The sequence below is a fragment of the Sturnira hondurensis genome, unplaced genomic scaffold (genome assembly GCF_014824575.4).
Source record: "Sturnira hondurensis isolate 20B ecotype Veracruz unplaced genomic scaffold, ASM1482457v3 Scaffold0019006, whole genome shotgun sequence".
NCBI lineage: Eukaryota > Metazoa > Chordata > Mammalia > Chiroptera > Phyllostomidae > Sturnira > Sturnira hondurensis.
The window spans coordinates 4981590-5001496 of record NW_028091637.1 but is presented as its reverse complement, the minus strand read 5'-3'; the positions used below and the strand labels follow the sequence as shown (position 1 = coordinate 5001496).

The following is a 19907-nucleotide window of genomic DNA, read 5'->3' as shown; positions in this document are numbered from 1 at the left end:
TGGTTGTTAATGCTGCTGTTGACTTCTGTTTACATTTACATTGGTGAAATATTATGTTATTTATGTTATTAAATATTTACATTTTTTCTTCAAAAAATGTTTTCCTATTTTCCTCCTCTAAAATCTAGGGGTGTCTTATGGTTCAAAAATACGGTAGATCATTGCTAGCTGTCTGCTTTACTCAAAGAATGTGGATCAATGATACGAGCTTCATTATATTTGTATTCCTTTCCTATGTACTGTATGGAATGGTATGCCTGGAGTCGTACCACGCAGCAACCATACCTAGCACAAAGTAGCTACTCACCAAATGTTTAGAGGACAAGAGCAGATGAAATGTCATAAAGAATTGCTCCCTCTAGAATGTCAGAAAAACACAGACCAGTGCTTTTCACATGGAGGCTGTGTTGCACCCCAGAAAACATTTGGCAATGTCTAGAGACATTTTTGGTTGTCACAGCCGAGGAAGGAGCTGCTGTTGCAATCCAGCACATAGAGAGTATTCTACAACGTAAAGGACAACCCGCCTTTCCCCAACAAAGAATCAAAGCAGTGGTGCCAAGACTGAGAAACCCTGACACAGATAAAGGTATAATGTCACGTAAGTATATGCATTTACACAAACATAATATTTTTCCACTTCATACAGTTTGTATATAACATTAAAAATCAATGCTTAATTACAAATGATTCGTCCTACATGCCAGCAATACACAGTGTTGCATTAGTACCACCAAAACCAAAGGAATTGGTGAGTCCAATACGTCTTTTCTCAGTTTTCCATTCCTGTGCCTTTAGTGGAACATAATTGAGATCAAATCCTGGTTCTGTACAGTCCAGGTTTAAAGTAGGTGGTAGTTTTCCATAATAACAAGCCAGGGCAGTAAACGCTGCCTCAACCGCCCCTGCCGCTCCCAGCAGATGTCCCGTGGCTCCCTTAGTTGAGGAGATGGCAAGGGCGTGGGCATGGTCTTTGAAAAGGTGTTTAATGGCTTTGTTTTCAGCAGCATCTCCTAACGGTGTGGAGGTAGCATGCGCGTTGACATAGGATATCTCTTTGGGCTCTAAATTTGCATCCTTTACAGCAGCTGTCATACATCTAATAAAATAACAAAAGACATTTATCAGAACCAAGTTTAATTTTAACACATAATTCATTATCTGTATGGCTGATGTGAAAGAAATATCCAAGTACACTGGATGAAAATAATCCTAATAACAGAACCCTATCTTGGATTACCACGTGAGTTAGTATGCCATCTGCTTGGGAATAATGACTCACCCCCAGTACCTAGGACAGATTCATCACCAAGAGATAAACATAGAAGCCTAGAGATTTTATAATCTCTAAAAAATGTATTTTAATTTCTCTGAAATGACTTATTCCCTTGGGAGAAAAACACACATTGATTCAAGTCTAGAAGAACTTTTCTTCCAGGAATTTTTGTCCGTGGGATGTGTGTAACTGTGGGCATGCATGGATGTGTGTGTGTAGATTTAAAATGTGGAGACAAATTTTATAACCGTGCTTTACGTTTTCCCTCACATTTAAAAGTAAAACTTGGCATATGTCCCAATAATCTAAAAACATCTGTACCATTACTTCAGTGTTTCAAATAACCTTTCAAAATCCTCTTTATTTAGGCTGTAAGAATTTGAAATAAAGTTCAAAGCCAAGCCAAAAACAAACAAACAAATCCAAAAATAAAACATTTTCCTGGAAAAACCATTGAAAAATCTCTTGCATGTCAACACCTTCTTTTTTAGTTCCAATCTCTGGGCTGGGCATATTTCCTTAAGAGGCAGCCTAGAATATAGTGTGCTTAAAAAGTTTCATCTAAACATAACTATTTCTTCAACTAGCTGGCTACTTCACATCTCTAGCACTAGCGACAACTCACTAAAACTCAAAAGTATTAATTCAGGGATCAGTAAACTATGGCCCTGGTCAGATGCCTGTTGCTGAAAACAATGTTTCACTGGAAAACACCCATTCACTTATGTACTATCTATGGATGATTTCACACTAGAAGGCAGAGTTGGGTGGTTGTGACAGATATCTTATGGCCCAAAAGCCAAAAATACTTACTATTTGTCCTTTTACAGAAAGGTTTGCCAACCCCTGGCTAATTTAACCCATTACAATATAGTTTGATCTAAGCAGGCTAACCATTCAGCTAACACATTAGCAGGGATTTCTTTTCTTTAACTTAACTCACTATCTCTTCTACAGTGGCAGCTAACAACTTGCTTTGAAAAGTGTGGTCCTCAGAGCAGTACCATTAGCAACACCTGGGAGCTTGTCAGAAAAACAGAAGCTCAACCACCATTCTAGGCCTACAGAATCAGACTTTGAGCACAAACCAGACACATCTAGAGGGAAGGGCTGACTTTTACTGTCTAAGCCTGACGAAGGGCCAGAGTGGAGGGGTGTGAGAGAGAGCAGCCTGACAGTTGTTAAGCACAATTGGAGGTATGAAAAGTTCACAAAGGCACACATGGCCTTCTTCACAACTTTTGGCCTTAGCTAAAATCCAGCTTTTCTAAGGATTTTCAAATGCTTTCAAATACTTTTATGCAAAGTATTGCATAATACAAAGAACTCAAAAACACTTTGTTTAGGCTAAAATGGAACAACAGAGATACCCTACACCAAGACGAGATGATAGTACAAGTTCCCCTGATTTGACACTCCAAATAAAATGTCTTATTTGAATAAACATTTTGAATGAAAAGGAAAAACAAGACTTTACCTTAAGGCACCTTCTCCTTCCGGGTCAGGGGCGGTTATGTGACCAGCATCACCTGACAGTCCATAGCCCAAAACTTCTGCGTAGATCCGAGCTCCTCGTTGAACAGCATGTTCGTGTTCTTCCAGCACCAGCACAGCTGCACCTTCTCCCATTACAAAACCATCTCTCTTTGGGTGAAATGGTCGACATGCCACCTTAGGATCAGAGTTTGTGCTCAGAGCCCGGGCTCTGGAAAACCCAGCAAGAGATAAAGGGCTGATGCAAGAATCTGTACCTCCAGCCACCATCACGTCAGCATCGCCATGGGCAATAAATCTAAAAGAGTCTCCCACAGCATGAGCTCCTGTGGTACAGGCTGTAGATACTGCATGATTGGGGCCCCTGAGTTTATATCGAATGCTGACCTGGCCTGCTGCCATATTGACCAGAATCTTGGGGACAAAGAATGGGCTGACTTTATTGTAACCTTTTGTCTGGAACAACAAAGCAGTTTCAGAAACAACTTCCAGAGGAATCATTCCCATGCCAATTGCAACACCAGTACTCACTTGGTCAGCTTCTGACTGAGGATGCCAGCCAGAATCTTTTAGGGCTAACTCTGCAGCCCCAATGGCCATAATGGTGGGCGAAGACATGGTCTTGATATCTGATTTGGACACAAAGTTTTGTTCATCGAACTGACCTTCATCACGACCTCTTGGCACATAAGCAGCAACACTGCAAGGGATACTCTTATATTCTTCACCAACCAGTGAAACAATTCCACTCTCTCCTTGGATCAGACGATCCCATACCAGTTGAGTTCCAACACCAAGAGGGGTCACTAAGCCAATGCCTGTAATGACAACCCGCCTGCGCAATCTAGATGCTGGCACAGATCCGAACAACCTCCTTTTATTTCTTAGTAATTGGTGGCAGAATCCTGAATATAGAAGATGAGGGTTTGTAATTTTTAGCACATTCTGCAAGCAGCTTGAAAACATGGTTGAGATTCAGATGATGGGAAACACGCTCCAGTAACAGACCACCAACGCCCAGGAAGTAGTGTTGTTTAAATAGCTTAGAGGTGTAAGAAACAATAGCCAAGGTGTTGTTTCAGGTGCTTGGTGTGAGCTGTTAATGAGTACAGGGAAAATAATGTTATACCACAGGTGGCAACCACAGGCCCCAGGGTCCAAATCTGGCCCTCCACCTTGCTTTATCCGGCCAGCACCTCGCTTCCATCTGGCAGCAGCACAGAGCTCTTGCTTAATTACTAAGGAATAGTTACATTTATACAGTCCTAAAATTACATTCAGCCCTTTGAAGGCAATGGAGGCTGATGTGGCCCTGGATGAAAATGAGTTTCATGCCGCTGTTATATCATTTTAATTTATATATGTTACCATCAGACCACCTATTTGGACTTAGCTCTGTTTTTAGTCTCTAAGTACCCTAACATTCCAAGACAGCTGAAATGAGGATTCAAGCAACTCACCAAACAGGAATCATACCATGAAAAATATTATAAAGGCACTATAAGCCTGATATGGACTGCAGGAAGCATCCTTTTTCAGGTTTACCGAGACCTTATTCTAAATGGCATTTCTGGTGTCAGTGGCTCTACACATACTTCAGGGCCTATTCTTTGAGGTGGGAGTAAGTAGACTTCTTTGATCTTCAAAACGTGGAGATTACCAGGGTTTCCAGACCACGTAGACCATGGGCAAGAATAAAGGGGTGTGGCCAAACCCCCGGCACTTCCTCTCAAGAAGGATCACGATCACACCCACCGGAAGAAAGCAACCAAAGCCCAGGTCATTAGACTCCCCTCTCCCAATCTTATCCCGACCTGATTTGGCGGTGGCAGGGAGGAATAAGACTAGACAGCAGCCAAAATACCTTCACTAGCCCTCTGGCCGCACGCACAGCCGCCGTCCTCGAGTGCGCAAGCGCACGCGCAGGTCCGCACATGCGCGTGCACGGGCACGCCTTACGGCCGAAACCGCTTCAGCGGTCACCTTGGCGGAGATCGGACTGTGGGAGGAGACGGCGTCGGGCCGCTGGCAGGAGCGCCGCCCGCGCCACCTTACGGATTCGAAATTAATCAAGAACTCGCACCTAACGGATAAGATGGCATCACAAGGGGAATTTTGTTTTGTGAAATAATAATGCCTACGCATCATCTTGTGGGAGAAGGAACACCATAATATTCTACTGCAATCGTAGTAATTTAAGCCTTAAAGTTATTAATGTAACTCCCAGAATTATTGTCGTGAAAGAGAAGTAAGCAAAATGCCTAACACCAAGAAAATGATTGTGTATTCTGTGGGTACATCTAAATGCTGTGAAACTTTAAAATAATTTTGTAAATGAATACTAATGTGCAAAGATGTTGAAACTATGTTAGGAGAAACAGATTACCCCCAAAACGTGTATATTTTTAGGTTTTTTAAAGGTCTGCAAGGATGTACAATGATCGTGATATTATCCTCTATTTTTTTGTTTAGCACTAGTCACTATATTTTGTGACATTTCTACAATGAATAATGCTTTTGCAATAATAGTTATTTTTACTTTTTAAAAATTGTCATTGGTTCTGAAGCAGTGCTCAAAATACCACACTCAATGTCTGACAAAAAAGAGACAACAGAAGAATATAGAAGTTTATTTCTAAGGGTCTGAAAAGTTTAATATCTTTATCTGCCCACAGCTGGCTATGAATCTGAATGGAAAATATACTACGGAAATACTTTAAGAGGCAAGAATCAGCAAGGTGGCATTTAGACAACCATCTGCATTGCTCACATGCCCTCACAGGTGTGAGTTTGGTATCCTATTCTTTAAATGATTGATTATATGATCTGCGTCTGAATGTCTGTTTTTGCTTTCTTCTGAGCAAAGTCTCTTGAAGTAATTGCTTCCAACTAGAGTGCTTAGCCTTCTTTCCCAGCTCCGGAGAAAAATACGGGTCAAATTTAGCTTTTCCTGGTTAGCACTGGATTTAAATTAGTTTCATATTTTATCTAAAATAGTTCAGTGAAGCCGAGTATGACCTCAAGTCACTCTTAATCCAAGACCCATTCAATCACTTCTCAGCATGACCTTCATTCAATGACAATAGTTACTTTAAGATAAATGCATGTAGTTATAAAATAACTTAAAACTTGATAAATACCCAAACTTCCTCTTTTCCTTGTAATATATTTTAAAATCAGTGTGAAAAGACCTACATTTTAAAGATGAAGTCATATGAAATGTACAGTTTTAATGTGCTATTTTATTTTTCTTCTGTAATATTACAAAATTATTTTGGATAAGTGAAAAATCAATTACAGTTTGTCAAAAAGTCAAACCACACACCAAAAAAAAAGTCAAACCTCAAAAAGTCATTTCATCTTTAATTCTACCTCTTATCTTCTCTTTCATTTGGAAAGAGGTGGGAAATCTTATTTTATTGGCTGTGATTTACTACCATATTCCTTGCTATATAACACCATGTTTTCCTCCATCAAAATCTTCAAAAGTGCTACATTTAACATAGACTCCTGCTCAGACTATTTGTAATCTTATTTCAAACAATCTTTTTAGCCATAGCTCCCCTCTATTAAATGGAATTCTACCCAGCAAAACTTTTACTATCTTTGGGTTGACTTTAGTTTTATGTTTTCATCTTTGTATCTTTGATCGTACTTTCTTTTCTTCAACATTCATTTTCCTCCCACCTTATGCTAGAAGCTGCCATACAAAAATGAGTAGGACGTGTTACTGCTTTCGAGAAGTTTACAGTCCAATAGAGGGAGACAGCCATGGAAGCGTGTGTGCAAACTACTGCAACAGGTGCTAGTGTGGAAGAATATAATAGAATTATAATAACACAGAGAATGAGTAGATCAATGCTACCTTTCAAATTCAGAAAAGCCTTAAAAAAGTGATCCTTGAGCTGCACCTTGAAAATGAGTAAATGGATGCCTAGTAAATTGGGTGGGAAAGAGCATTCTGACAGGTGGAGTAGAACAAAGGCCTGGAGACGTGGTCATCTGCCACAAACTACTAGTAGTTCAAATGGCCAATGTTAGATCTGAGTTATGTGACAAAGCAACAGTAAAAGTATGAGTAAAGCAGGGACAATCACAAAAAAATCTTGGGTGTCATGTTGAAGATTTTAGATTACAGCCTATAGGTCACAGATGACAGACTGGCAGTCCTGGTCTAATTTGGACTGCAATCTCTTACTGAATCTAAATTCCTCTAGGAAAGATATGGTCAACTATTTCCTTCACCAGGGTCTCTTCTACATCTTTTTGTCTTCAGCAAAGCCACTTCGTACATTGAAGTTACTTGCTGGTTCCTGACACCATCTAACCTTAGAGTGCCACAGGTAACTTTTTTTCCGACGCCGCCACTGCTCCCCATAGGTAACATTTTAACAGAAGGATAACATGACCAAATGTGTGAGTTAGAAAGATCTCTCTCGCAGCAGTGGGCAAGGGAGATCTGAGGGATGTGGAGATGCACATGGGAATCGACTTAAGACTGAACAACAGGTGATGAGGACTTGAAGTGAGGAAATGGCGCCGAAGAGAGATACAGGAGATGTTGAAAACACTGCTAGGGTGCTGTCCCGATTAAGTGTGGGAGGTTCTCCCACAGCTAGGAAACCCTCTCCTCCCGCATCTCCTTACCCTCCAAATGTAAGGGATACTATTCAAACTCTTCCTTGTCCATGAAACTGTGGTCAATGAAATTCGCTTTCCTTTCAGCTGGTTCTCCAACTTTATTGTGCATCAAAATCACTGTAAGGGCTTGTTGCTACACAGATTGCAGGGCCTCACCTTTAAAGATGGGGCTTGAGAATCTTTCTGACAAGTTCCCTTGTGTTGCTGCTGTTGCTGGTGTAAAAACTGCTGTAAGCTTATGACTTCCATGAAGCAGGGCCTGGCTTATCTCCTTCACTGCCTCATTGCCTACCATGGTGCTTGGCATTTAGTAGCCAATGGATGAATGAATGAATGAACACACACCCTTGTATTGGCTCGTATACAAACACTGCTTTGTACATTTCTTACTAAATAATGTTGTTTTGCTTTTCAAAATAACTTTTTTGTTTCATCAGAAACCTTTACATACTAAAGGGCTATCATCAGAGAGATATTATTTTTGTCTTTCCTACTAGATTAAAAATCTATGTCCTCTGTCCCTGACTACTTTGCACAAAACAGGTATACAACAAATAATTGTTGGTGAATCACTTAATACAATCACACAAAGGTGAATCGCCATAACAATTCCTGTAAGGCTTCAACCCATCTCTTGCGGATGATCTTTATCGAGTTCAGTATTTTCTTCTTTTTGACAAAACCAAACATGGGGAAAATGTAATAGTTTCTTCTTTCTATTCCATTCTAAAGATGGTATGCTATAAAGCTAGAATCCTGAAAAAAAGACAACAACATTATTTGGGAGCCAAAAAAAATCAAGTAAAAAATGGAATGGAAATTCAAAGTTGATTTAATATAGAACATCCTTCAGTTGCTTGAACGATAGTGGGTATAAAGAGATTAAGGGTAGCTTAATATTTTCAATTTTTGTTCTAAAAGAAACTAAGAAATCAAAATATTTTCAGCCTGACTTAAGTGGAAGAAGCAGATGGGGAAAAGAATGAGTCAAAGTCCCTTATAATAAATTACCTTAATAGCTTCCTAAATGGGGGTGTCCAAGAGAGACTAATTACTCAAGAACTTTAATGAAGTATTGGTGAAGAGTAATTTGGATTAATTTAAATTTCAGGTGATTTAAAATAAAGTACTGATCTACCCTTAAAATGATGATTTCTGTGATTTTATGAACTGTATGTTATTATTACAGAATTAAGTCCATGACACTGGTTTTCACACTGTGGCTGCACATCCCCCCCAGAAGTACCGTAAGGCCATTATCTCTGTCAAGGGGATGGCAAAGGGGATGGCATTCTGTCCCTCATATAAACACACTCCTGCTTCAATTCAAAAGCACCGCCACTTTCATGTTTTGTATATGAGTACACTGGGTTTCCTCCTTCGATTTTATTTTTGTGAAGTGTAGTTTTTTTAAATAAAATCATTAAAACTATCCAGTATTTTAAAACGTGCACAATTGTTATAAGGATATATACTGGGAATAGCCCTGGCTGGTGTAGTTCAGTGGATTGAGCACAGGCCTGCGAACCAAAGGATCGAGGTTCGATTCCCAGTCAGGGCACATTCCTGGGTTGCAGGCCAGTTCTCAGCAGGAACACACGAGAGGCAACCATACATTGACATTTCTCTCCCTTTCCCCTTCCCTTCCCCTCTAAAGATAAATAAACAAAATCTTTAAAAAAATACTAAGGATAATGTGTTAATGGTAAAAAAGAACAATTAAGAGGAATGTAATTTGTGGTAGAAACAGCCATTTTTAACCCCAGACCCCAACCTTTCATCTTTTTAGAGTGGTGGGTGGTACCTGTCCAGCCAGGGAGTAACTACATTTCCCAGCCTGCTCTCCTTTAGCTAGATGGGGTTTCATTTTTTTCCACAGCATGCTAGAGAAAATGCAGTATGTCATTTCTGGGCCCACATAGTTAAGCAAGTAGGCCTTCTTTTTGCCCAACTGTTAACTAGTACAGAAGTCACTATAAATCTCTCTATTCCAGAACTTAGCAAATTATATGTCAAATCCAGCAGGCCAGCTGTTTTTCTAAATAGTTTCATTGGAACACAGCTAAGCACATACATTTTAAAATGTTGTCTTTGGAACTACAACTGCATAGACAAAGTTAAATAGTTGAAACAGAGACCTTATAGCCACAAAACCTTAAACTATTTGACCCTTTACAGACAATATTTGTTGACCTCTATTCAATGGAGTGGAAGGAGCCTGAATCCCTGAATAAGTACATGGAGGAAAGCTGCCTTTTGACTAATGGCACGTATATTACTAAACTGTTACATGAGCATGAAAGCCATTTCTCTGTGTCAAGTCACTGAAAATTTTAGTTATAGCAGCTCCCAATGTACTATCAGTTAAACAACTATTCTTTGAAGCTGGTCCACAAACCTACATATTTAGCCCTGACCTGTGTGACTCAGTTCGTTGGGCATTAGTCTGCAAAGCAAAAGGTCGAGGGTTTGATTCCTGCTCAGGGCACATTCCTGGGTTTCTGGTTCAGTCTCCAGTTAAAGGTCAAACAAGAGGCAACCTATCAATGTTTCTCCCATCGAAGTTTTTCTCCCTCTCTTTCTCCCTTTCTTCCCCTCTCTCTAAAAATAAATAAAAAATGTATAAACCGTACATATTTATTAAAAACTCACAAATAAACAGATGAAGTGTAACTGAAGTAGATGGCATAGCTGAGGGCCTTGCTCATAGATACGAGAAGAAAATTTCAAAGCAAACAAAAGGTAAATAAAGAACAGTTAAAGAAGTTACTTAGGTAACTTCTCTCAAAAACATAAAATCAAGACAAATATTTGCTGAGGTTAGGAACGGAATTTCATTGGTAAAATACATTTTTTAAGGGCATGATAAGGTTGAGAATGGATTATAGAGGCTGAGATTCATGGTCTAAAAGGAATGACACTGACCTCATGATCTACCTGCAAAACAGAGTCACAAAACAACACTTACCCTTACTCTCTATATTTTTATTGTCTTTCCTCTCCCCACATTCTATTCTATTTTGTCCTTATTGTGTCTGCGTTTAATGCTGGTCACACTACTGGGTAAACTGAGTCCACAAAACACCATATTGCAACCTGCAGTTTGAAAAACTTCTTTAAAGAGCCATCATGCTATTTGAGCTGGGACTTACGCAAGTGATTTTCAAGCATTCACGTAACTCTAGAAATAATTCACATACCAGAAACCCAGCAGCGTTTTACTGCCAGTCATTTGTTTTTGAACGTTTGTTGCTCCTTCCTTCTGGAGTCTTTCGTCACTTCTATCCAGGAAGGCCTGGCAATCTTGGAGAATGAATTGTAAGATTGTTTTATTGGGGGGAGGGGGACGAGTGAGAGCCTAGGAGGTTTCCTCACCTCTGGAGGGGGAGAATCCCTCCCCCAGCCCTGACCACCAGGCGGGCACCCGGTCAGTCCTCCAGAGTAAATCCCGAATCCAACATACTGACCAACAAGAACCCACCCTTTCCGGTCAAAGCCCGCGGGACTGACAACCAGACCCTGCCCATCCTAGCGAAAACCCTGATCCCCCGAACCCCACACCACACCCAGCCGAGGCCGAGAACTCTGCCCCCAGAGAACAGTCACCTTGATTCCTCCGCCCAAGCCCCGCCCCTCTCTACGCGCCTATAGCCCCACGTACCCACCCTCCACGTGGTCTGGCCCCCTGACCCGCCCCTACTCGCAGAGCCCCCAATCCCTTTTGAACACCCCCTCGCCCCCCGCCCCCGCGCCCCCCCGCCCCCCCCCAACCAGGCCCTCGCCTTACCCCACGCCAGTTACCGGGCCAAGACCCCCGCCCTCGCCGACCAAGACCTGCCCCTCCCATCAGGTCCGCACCACCCCCTCCAGACCGAGTCCCCCGCCCCCGCACACAGCCCCCAACCCCTCCCGGCTCGCCGCAGGGGCGGCCGCGCGCTGAGGCGCCTGCTCAGTGCGGGACGCGGCACACGAGGGGCGGCGACGGCCGCAGGCGCTCAAGCATGGCGGCGGCGGCGCTGGGCAGCTCGTCGGACTCCGCGTCCCCGGCGGTGGCCGAGCTGTGCCAGAACACGCCGGAGACCTTTCTGGAAGCCTCCAAGCTGTTGCTCACCTACGCGGACAACATCCTCAGGTGCGGAGCTGCGGGGCCGGGCGGGTGCTGCGCCTGCTCAGCCAGGGTTTGGGGGCGCCCGGCCGGGGCCCGGGAGGGCGGAGACACCAGGGGGATAGGGACCTGGCTGTGACTCAGCGCCGCCGCCCGCGGGTCAGGGGCCTGGAGATCCGGCCAGGCCCCACCCCTGCCCAAGAAAGAGGAAGTTTTTTTGCACTTGTGACTTGGCACCTGACTGATGTCGGGGTGCACTGGCCGGACTGTAGGGCTCGGGGGGATGGCAGGGCGAGAGCGGTGGGAAGGCGTGCCCCCAAACACCTGCCTCTGATCGGCGTGTTTAACAGTTTTATGTGACAGGCCGGAAACGGTAAACAGCCTTTCATTCCCACTGCCTGGATTTTTCCCGACCTGGGAGCCTTACATTTCCATAGGCTTATCAGAAGTTAGATACTGACAGAATGTTTTCTTCTCAACATTTTGTGAAATCCTAATAGTAAGCACAATCCTGAAATGGTGTGATTTTTTTTTACCTTTTTATGGCGTTTTTGTTGATTGAAACCTTGTTAACTGCATTACTTTAAAGTTACAATTTTCACGTTAGTATCTAGATTTCACTTTAAGACTGAGTCTTTCAATAGGAATTTGTGAACATAATCTCCGTGGGTAGGAGTAATTTGTTTCATTGTCCTGTGAGCCAAGGGACAGCTCTGGATCTCTAAGGGACCTGGCAGATTTGGAGAATTGGGAGGCGAGTTTGAGTGTTCATTTTGAATCATCACCGCCCCAACTCTTAGATCAAATGATGTGGTGTCTTCAGGAGGGAAATGAAACGGAGGTAAAAGGAGCTCCAGGTGCCAGGTGCTTTAGCCTGTGGCCTCAGTTACCCGCTCAGCGTGATTATCCAGATTTTCTGTACTCCCTCAGCCCCTGGTGCACTTGGTCTTCTGAGGGGTGGGTATACTGGCCTGAAATCTGAAAGGAAATCTCTCTGAGCTTCCGGTTATAGATTTTATGTGACCCAAGTTTCAGAGACATTAGTTGCAAGGGCAGGATTTTAACCTTGGCAGTCATGACAGTGTTCGTACAGGAAACATTCATGATTTAGAAGTAAATTGAAGGAAAAACCTAGCGAGCCCTTATTATGTGCCAGTCGTGGTAAGGTGTGCAGCAGTTGTGACCTCTGTGGGGACCGCTTCCTCCTTTGTGACCCCCTTCTCTGCTCGTCTTCGCCCCAAGCGGTGTAACAGCTAGCTCTTCAGAGCGCGAGGACGCCGGTGGACGCTGCATGAATGAACTCCCAGGCTGAGTTCTCCAGAGCCCCATCAGCTGGGACCGCCCACTTGGAAAGCCAACGAGCTATTTAAGCCTCACTATTCAGAAAAGGGAGGTGGCTTTGTTATGACGATTTACTTCTGCTTTTGGTGCTGTGAAACCCCAAAATTCTGAGATCAGGGTGTGTTTCAGGAAAGAAATCCTTTGCATGCAAGTTATAGCTTGGCATCATAATCATCATTATGAATATTTACCGCACTCATAAGAGAAACTTGTCATGCTGCCAGCTTTAGCCGGCTTGTGTTTCTGATCCTAAAAAGTGTTTTATCAAAAGAGGGAATTAGGAGTTTGGAACTCATATAACTGGAGATGTGAGAAAAACTACCTTTTGTAGTTTGTCTTGAGCAATAGTATTAGTCCCTCCCCTCATATTCTTAGAATTTAGACTCCTTCAGGGGTGGGGTGGGGCATCCATCTTTGCTTTCCTCATTCAAGTCCAGTGGCTTGCTAACCTCTTAACAGAAAAGCTTCAAATTTTTTCTTTATTCCTAGCCACACTACATTATGGATCTGCCTATCTAACTTATTTGAGAATTGAGAACACTGAGGTTGTCTGGTACTTTTGCTGTTTGGGGAAATCTTATAGTGTTAGAGATATCCCTAATACTAATAGTGTCTTGATATCTCTTCCTCTGTCTCAGGGTATTGACATAGTATTTCATAGAATGGGAGCTGAAATGAGACTTTCCATTATCAGTTGTGTGGTTTTTTTAATACAATGATACTTGTTGCTATACACAAGTGAAAGTAATTCTTCAGGTTGTTTTAAATTTCTGTTTTGTATGATATTTATCCTATTCCCCAATTAAGAGTCATAAAGCTAGTGAAGTTGCAGAATAAAATATATGCTAATATATTTTAAATAAACAAATATATTTATATTTATTTGCAAATAAATATTTGCAAATAAAATATTTGTATGCACAGTAGGCAGTAGAATTGCAACTTTTACCCTTTTTTTTCAGTTCACTGATTTCTAGATAAAAATGTTCTGTTTGTTCTTTTCAAAAATTTTGATTTCTCCCCTATTCTCCTTTGCAAATTTCATGCAGTTGTTCTTTATGAACAGAACTATATATGATTGGGAAGGCCCAAGAATAGAAAGTGGTTTTTACCTTCAAAGAAAATAAATGTGGCCCTGCTTGGTGTGGCTCAGTGGTTAGGTGTTATCCGCATATCGAAAGGTCATAGGTTCAAATCCTGGTTTGGCCTGTGCGTTCGGTCCCCCACTGGGGCACTTACAGAAGACAACCGATTGATGTTTCTCTCCCTTTCTTTCTCCCTCCCTTCCCTTCTGTCTAAAATTAAAAAGTAAAATAAAATACTTCTTTTAAAAAAGAAAAGAAATATGTCTGGGAGAAAGATACAGGTATGGAAAATAGCCACAGTATAAAATCTAAAGAACAATTCCAAGATAATGTTTAATCACTTAACGTGTTTATCTGAGCAGATAGCGCAGGGACCTAACATGGAACAGTTTTTTATTATGTTTCTTTGTTTGTTTTAATTATTCTCACCCAAAGGATAGTCTCGATGACTTTAAAAGGGGGGAAGGGAGCAAGAGAGGGAAACATCATTGGGGAAAAGATCAGCCAGTTGCCTTTGTATGTACTCCCCCTGCCCCCAGCCAGGGATTGAACCAGAAACCTAGGCAGGTGCCCTGACTGGGAATTGAACCTGCCTCCTTTCTGTTTATGGAATGATGCTCCAACCAACTGAGCCACAGCTGCCAGGGCCTAACATGGAAGAGGTTTGAGAGGAGAGGTTTAATGAGTTGGATCTGGTTGATGGAGTAGCAGAGAACGTATATTTGACATCATAGGCAAGACAAAATGATTATAGTTTCTAGACCGAAAGAAAAGCATATGAAGGAGTTTGGTCTAGAATAATGATGTAAAAAGACAAGGCATGGGTTTCATTTGTGAAGCTATTTAAGTAATCATAAACATAAGTGAGGTTAGACTGGAGAGAGAAGTATTATAGGCAGGGATTGGCCCTTCTTGACTGAGTGCAGGCAGAGCTGGTAATGGGAGGAGACAACCAAAATAACTTCAGATTTCTAATCTAGGTTATTACTGACACCTGGAGACTTTGAGCGAGGGGTGGGGAGTTTGTTGGCATCTTGCGTGGTGGAGAATATGTACAGTAAGCTTTGTAATCAGGCCAGTTGGTTTGAATCCCAGTCAACCATTTCCTAAATGTGTGAATATAGGCAATTTATGTAAACTCTCGGGGCTTCAGTTTCCTCATTTTTAAAAGAAAAGAAAAAGACCTACACTATAGGATTGTTGCCAAAGTTAGAAATAAAGGACCTGGCACATATGTTGTCTATTGTTGTTATTGTTCCATTTTTCACGTTAAACTAGCTAGATTACATGAATGTTTCCCTTGTTGTCCGCTCAGAGAATGGTAATAGTCAGAGCCAGAGATGGTTCCCAGATGGTTCTAAGGCAGATAGGTATTTTTGAAAATTTATATGTATCTCAGAATAACAGATTTTTCAGGAGGACTAGAATGTTTAAAATGACCTACAAAGCAACTTTTGTGATTAGTGATAAAAATACAAGGTTATAGGGTGTACTCATGTACTGGGTTTCCATTTGTATGAACCCTTTCTGGGACTTTTGCATTCAAAAGAGGAACAGGCTAGTAAATTATCAAAATACTTACCTCTCAGTGTTTCTGAAATAGAAACATTTTGGTTTTTCTTTTTTCTGAAATGCTATCACCTCAGTGTGAGGCCCACTGTTAACGTATCTTAAAATCTTAAAATATAGATTATGACTTTTAGAAGGAAAAAAAGCATGGCTTTTCCCCACCATTGCAATTGTAAAAATGACTCCCCCCCCCCACACACACACACACAAATTAGACAGTCTGGTAGATATCAAAAGTGAGACAACGCTGAAGACATCAAAATATGTTCAAAATTATGGCTGAGTGAGATACAGGAAATTTTGCTGCCCTTTCAAGACCACATTCATTCGACATCATCATCCAATGACACCCACCCAACCCCTCCCCAAAAATCTCATGTAGAGATGCAAGATAGTTGGCTAACAAGCAAGATAAATATTACAACTTGCAGAAATGGTTAATGATCAACAAAGATAAAGGGAGAAAAGACACTGAGCAAACAACATCTGGAAAAAATCTGGAGAGGAAGTTAAGTTAATAGAATAAGATCGAGCAAAAATAAAGGTGATTCTTAGTGATACTTTAAATACCACAGATTCTGGATAGTAAACGAGCTCAAGAATAGTGGACACTCGGGGGTGATGCTGTAAAGCTAGAGGTCCTGAAAGTGTTTGCTTGACACTTTTCCAAGAGAAAAAACGGAAACTGAGGAGTCGAGGTCTGATAACGACCCTGTCACCAAGTGCTGAAAGCCTTCGACCGTGGACTTGGGCGTCATGCTAGTCTCAGTGAAATGGGTCAGTGCTCTCAGGGGTCCCTGGGACTGTCTCTTGCTTCAGCAGGGTTGGACAGAACAGACCCAGGACGCTGCTGCTTGCAGCCTCCAACCAGCCACCAACCTCTTTTCCAGTCACCACCTTTGGAACCACTTCATCCATTCTCAGCCTGACACTGCTTTTGATTGAACTCCTCATTGCCGAATAACCATGAGCTCCCACATTCATCAGAGTTATTTCCCTAAGGTGGAGGCTGCCAGCAACCAGCTGGCCAACCTGCATCTGCAGGGCATGGGCCACTTCTTGCTTGAGTTGGTGGAGAGGAAGCGCAAAGTTGCTAAGCATCTCTTAAAGCTGCAAAACCAGCACAGTGGCCACATTCTCTTCCAGGACGTACTGAAGCCTTCCCAAGATGAGTGGTGTAAAACTCAGGAGGCCATGGAAGCAGCCATGGCCTTGGAGAAGAGCCTGAACCAGGCCCCTTTGGATCCGAAGGCCCAGGTTTCTACCTGCACAGATGCTCATCTCTGTGACTTCCTGGAGAACCACTTCCTGGATGAGGAGGTGAAACTCATCAGGAAGACAGGTGACCACCTGACTAACCTCTGCAGGCTGGGCTGGGCAGGGCAAGTATCTCTGGAATGCTCACCCTCAAGGACAACTAGGAGCCTTTGGAACCTAGAGGCCTTTGAGGGGCCCCTCTGCATTTCCCTGGTATCTGGCTTTGCCTGAGCCCCTCCCTGCAACCACTAGGCATTTTTTTAACCATGTGGAGCCCTCTGGCATGCATTGGACCAAATGAGAACAACAAAGCTTTTTGCAGTGCCCCCCCTCCCCCCAAAAAGAGGAAGATAAGATTTGGGTAACTGGGCATTACTGTAATTTTTGTTTGTTTGCAACTTGCTTTTAGTGAGAAAAATAGATAAATGAGGTCCATCCATGTTGTAAAAAGAAAATAGCTTACTAGAAACTAAAGAGGAAAATGTAAACTATGCAAGGTCTGTTGTGGAAAAGCTTTATATCAACAGTTATTTTGAAACGTGTAAAACCCAATAAGCTATAGCAGAACAAGAGGGAAGAAACAGTAGAAAATGAAGCCCAGTGAAAGTCTTTGCTCATGTTGAACTCTGAAGCACTTAGGAAAAAGTAGATTAAAATAGCTGAAGTCGTTTTGCACCAGTGGAATTTATCATCTGGTTGGTACTGATGCATTTATTGGTCTATGGAATGTGTGGAATATCATGAAAGGATGCATCGTTTATCAGTAACTTGCTTTGATAAATGTAGGATTGTTTTATAGTTTAATGTTTCTTGGTTACATGGTAAGAAAGGGAGGCACACTTATGACACAGTGTGGCATAGAGGCCAAGGATGCTAAACATTTACTGTGCCCAAGGCAGCCCCCCAAATGCCCCGGAAGTCAGTAAGTAATGCCAAGGTTGAGGAACCTTGCTCTAATCCACAGAATGAAACAGTAGACTGTATCTCTTTCTTTGAGTTTGTTTCTCAACTGTTGTTCTCAGATGAACTGGGGTGAATAACCATGTTTTTGTTTTTAATTTCCAAACTTTGTGGACAATAATTTCTGTAAAATACAATGAAAATGTCATGGCAATCTCAAATTGTTAAAAAAATTACCAAGTACTCTCAATTTCTTTACTTCTCATGAATGGGTAGCAAAGGTAGATTAGTACCAATCTCTGTGAACGTTTGAGAACTTTAGAGCTTTTGTCTCTGAATATTCTAAAATAAACTTGTATAATTCTTAAAAGGTCTTATTTATATATTTTTAGAGAGAGAGGAAGGGAAGGAGAAAGAGTGGGAGATAAACACTGATGTAAAAGAGAAACATCGATCTGTTGCTTCTTTTATGAGTCCCAACCAGGGACCAAACCTGCAACCCAGGCACCTACCGCAGCCAGGGTCAGAGGGTGAGGGTGGAATTGGCAACCTTTCAGTTTGTGGAACAATACCCAACCAAGGGAGCCACACCGGTCAGGGCAAAGTTGTGTAATTTTTGAAATTAAGGAAATGGTTTTTAAAAGATTTATATAGTATTTATGAGAGTTTGGCAGTAGGGAATTATTTGATGGAAAAGAAATGTGAGATTTGTTGAGACGTTCACAATTAAAACTTTTTTTGTTTTATTTTATCCTAATATCTAGAGAACATGTACAGTTAGGGCAAGGATGGTCCGTCAGCTGCTAGCGTTCTTACCTCTGCCACCATTCTCATACCCCAGCCAGACGGCCTCAGCACGCCTTGCTGTCGGCCCCTGCCCCAGCGTCCTTCTTAATAAAATGCTGATAGAAGCCACCACCATTTTAAAGATTTGGTGTCTGATATGACAACTGCTTATCCTAAGCTATATTCTGAAGATCTTGTAAATATAATGCTGTGCTTATCTTAACTTTGTATTTCTTTTGTTTGTTTTTTTTAACAGCCTTTCTGATTTATCAAGGCTATTAAAAATCTCCAAGTTTTTCATGTTCTGGTCTCCTTGCATGTATACTATTCGGTCTTAATTATAGTGAAAGAAATTTACAATTTTATTTTATTACCATGTTTGCTATGACAAAAATATATCTTAAGCCAAAGAAGAACTTATGGTAAAGACAATCATCGGTCTAGGGAAGAAAGAAAATCAAGTGGCTTTACAGGTGTACTTAGGTTCCTGTTGGTCAGAAGTGAAGTCTTGAAGGAGCTATGGTCCATGTTCTAGCTTCTTAGTTTCTTTCATGCATTTCACAAGTGTTTATCAGCCACCATCTGAGTGTCACGGGCCATTCTTGATGATTGAGGTTCATCAGAACAAAACTGGTAAAACCCTCTCCCCCCAGTCTGGAGCTGACATGGATTTTTTTTTTTTCTCAGCAACCTAAAAACTCATAAAGGTATCTAGCTTGACTAGCACAGGATTAAAATTTCACAGGATTTTCTTATGTCAGCATTGGTATTTTCAGCTGTGAAATTAAACTGTGAGTGAGGTTGTAGTAATTGTATAGCGAGGAAAGAATCACAAAATCGGGGACTATTCCAGACTGCTCCCCTTTTCTTTAAAGTTGGGATTTATCCCACCTTGGATAAAATCCAAGTATAGCTAGTGTAAAATTTGCAAAGGAATGCAAAAATGTTGTGAAAGATATTAGCTGTTACATATAACATACAATCAAACTTTTTTTTAAATCAGAAACCCTAATGATGAAAAATACAGGTCCATCCGGATTGGAAACACAGCGTTTTCTACTAGACTCTTGCCCGTCAGAGGAGCCGTCGAATGTTTGTTTGAAATGGGCTTTGAAGAGGTAAGTCTGTTCTAGAGTCTCTTCTCCCCAGGTCACATATAAACCATTCATCATTGTGTTGATGGGTCATTACCTAAGTAAGGTAATATTTTAAAATTAACTGATCGTTTTGGAAATAACTGTGGAACTAGTTATTTCTTCACCTATTAGACCTTTAAAAGTCACAGTAAATATACCAACTCTCCCACAGGGAAAATTCTTACAGGTCTTAGGCCTTCTTAATTGGAGGTCAGATATGCAACCCAAGGACCAAATTATGGCTCACTTCAGACTTTTAGCAAAAATCTGATTTGTGAGCACATGTGAGTACTAATAGGGTATAACCACCTATCTCA

The 19907-nt window shown here is 41.6% G+C and overlaps 2 protein-coding genes across 8 annotated transcripts in view; one reads left to right on the top strand and one right to left on the bottom strand.

The window, feature by feature from the left end:
• Positions 1 to 626: 626 nt before the first annotated feature.
• Positions 627 to 11728, bottom strand: OXSM (3-oxoacyl-ACP synthase, mitochondrial). Of its 4 annotated transcripts, none has more exons than XM_037070864.1 (5): positions 11523 to 11728; positions 10608 to 10714; positions 4635 to 8167; positions 2754 to 3866; positions 627 to 1099 (listed from the first exon to the last, which is right to left on the bottom strand). In XM_037070864.1, the coding sequence occupies exons 4-5, from the start codon at positions 3734 to 3736 to the stop codon at positions 697 to 699; spliced, it is 1386 nt and encodes a 461-aa protein (XP_036926759.1). In that variant the 5' UTR covers positions 3737 to 3866; positions 4635 to 8167; positions 10608 to 10714; positions 11523 to 11728; the 3' UTR covers positions 627 to 696. The 4 variants fall into 4 exon arrangements, with proteins under 4 accessions (XP_036926759.1, XP_036926762.1, XP_036926760.1 ...); XM_037070867.1 differs by having other exon boundaries at positions 697 to 1099; positions 4585 to 8167; XM_037070865.1 differs by having other exon boundaries at positions 697 to 1099; positions 10612 to 10714.
• The window catches only part of NGLY1 (N-glycanase 1), a 43738-nt gene continuing 35132 nt past the window's right edge, over positions 11302 to 19907 (top strand). For 2 of the 4 annotated variants that reach the window (XM_037070861.1, XM_037070863.1), the window contains exons 1-2: positions 11302 to 11543; positions 19458 to 19572. In XM_037070861.1, the coding sequence (XP_036926756.1) occupies positions 11413 to 11543; positions 19458 to 19572 (246 nt within the window). In that variant the 5' untranslated portion in view covers positions 11302 to 11412. The remainder of the gene's footprint in view (positions 11544 to 19457; positions 19573 to 19907) is intronic. The other 2 variants (XM_037070862.1, XM_037070860.1) reach the window with 2 other exon arrangements.

Excerpts from the sequence above, each read along its gene's own strand:
- OXSM (XM_037070864.1), bottom strand. The coding sequence starts at position 3,736 with ATGTTTTCAAGCTGCTTGCAGAATGTGCTAAAAATTACAAACCCTCAT. Across the intron at positions 1,100-2,753 it reads GAAGGAGAAGGTGCCTTAAG|ATGTATGACAGCTGCTGTAA; the intron begins GTAAAGTCTTGT and ends TTATTTTATTAG.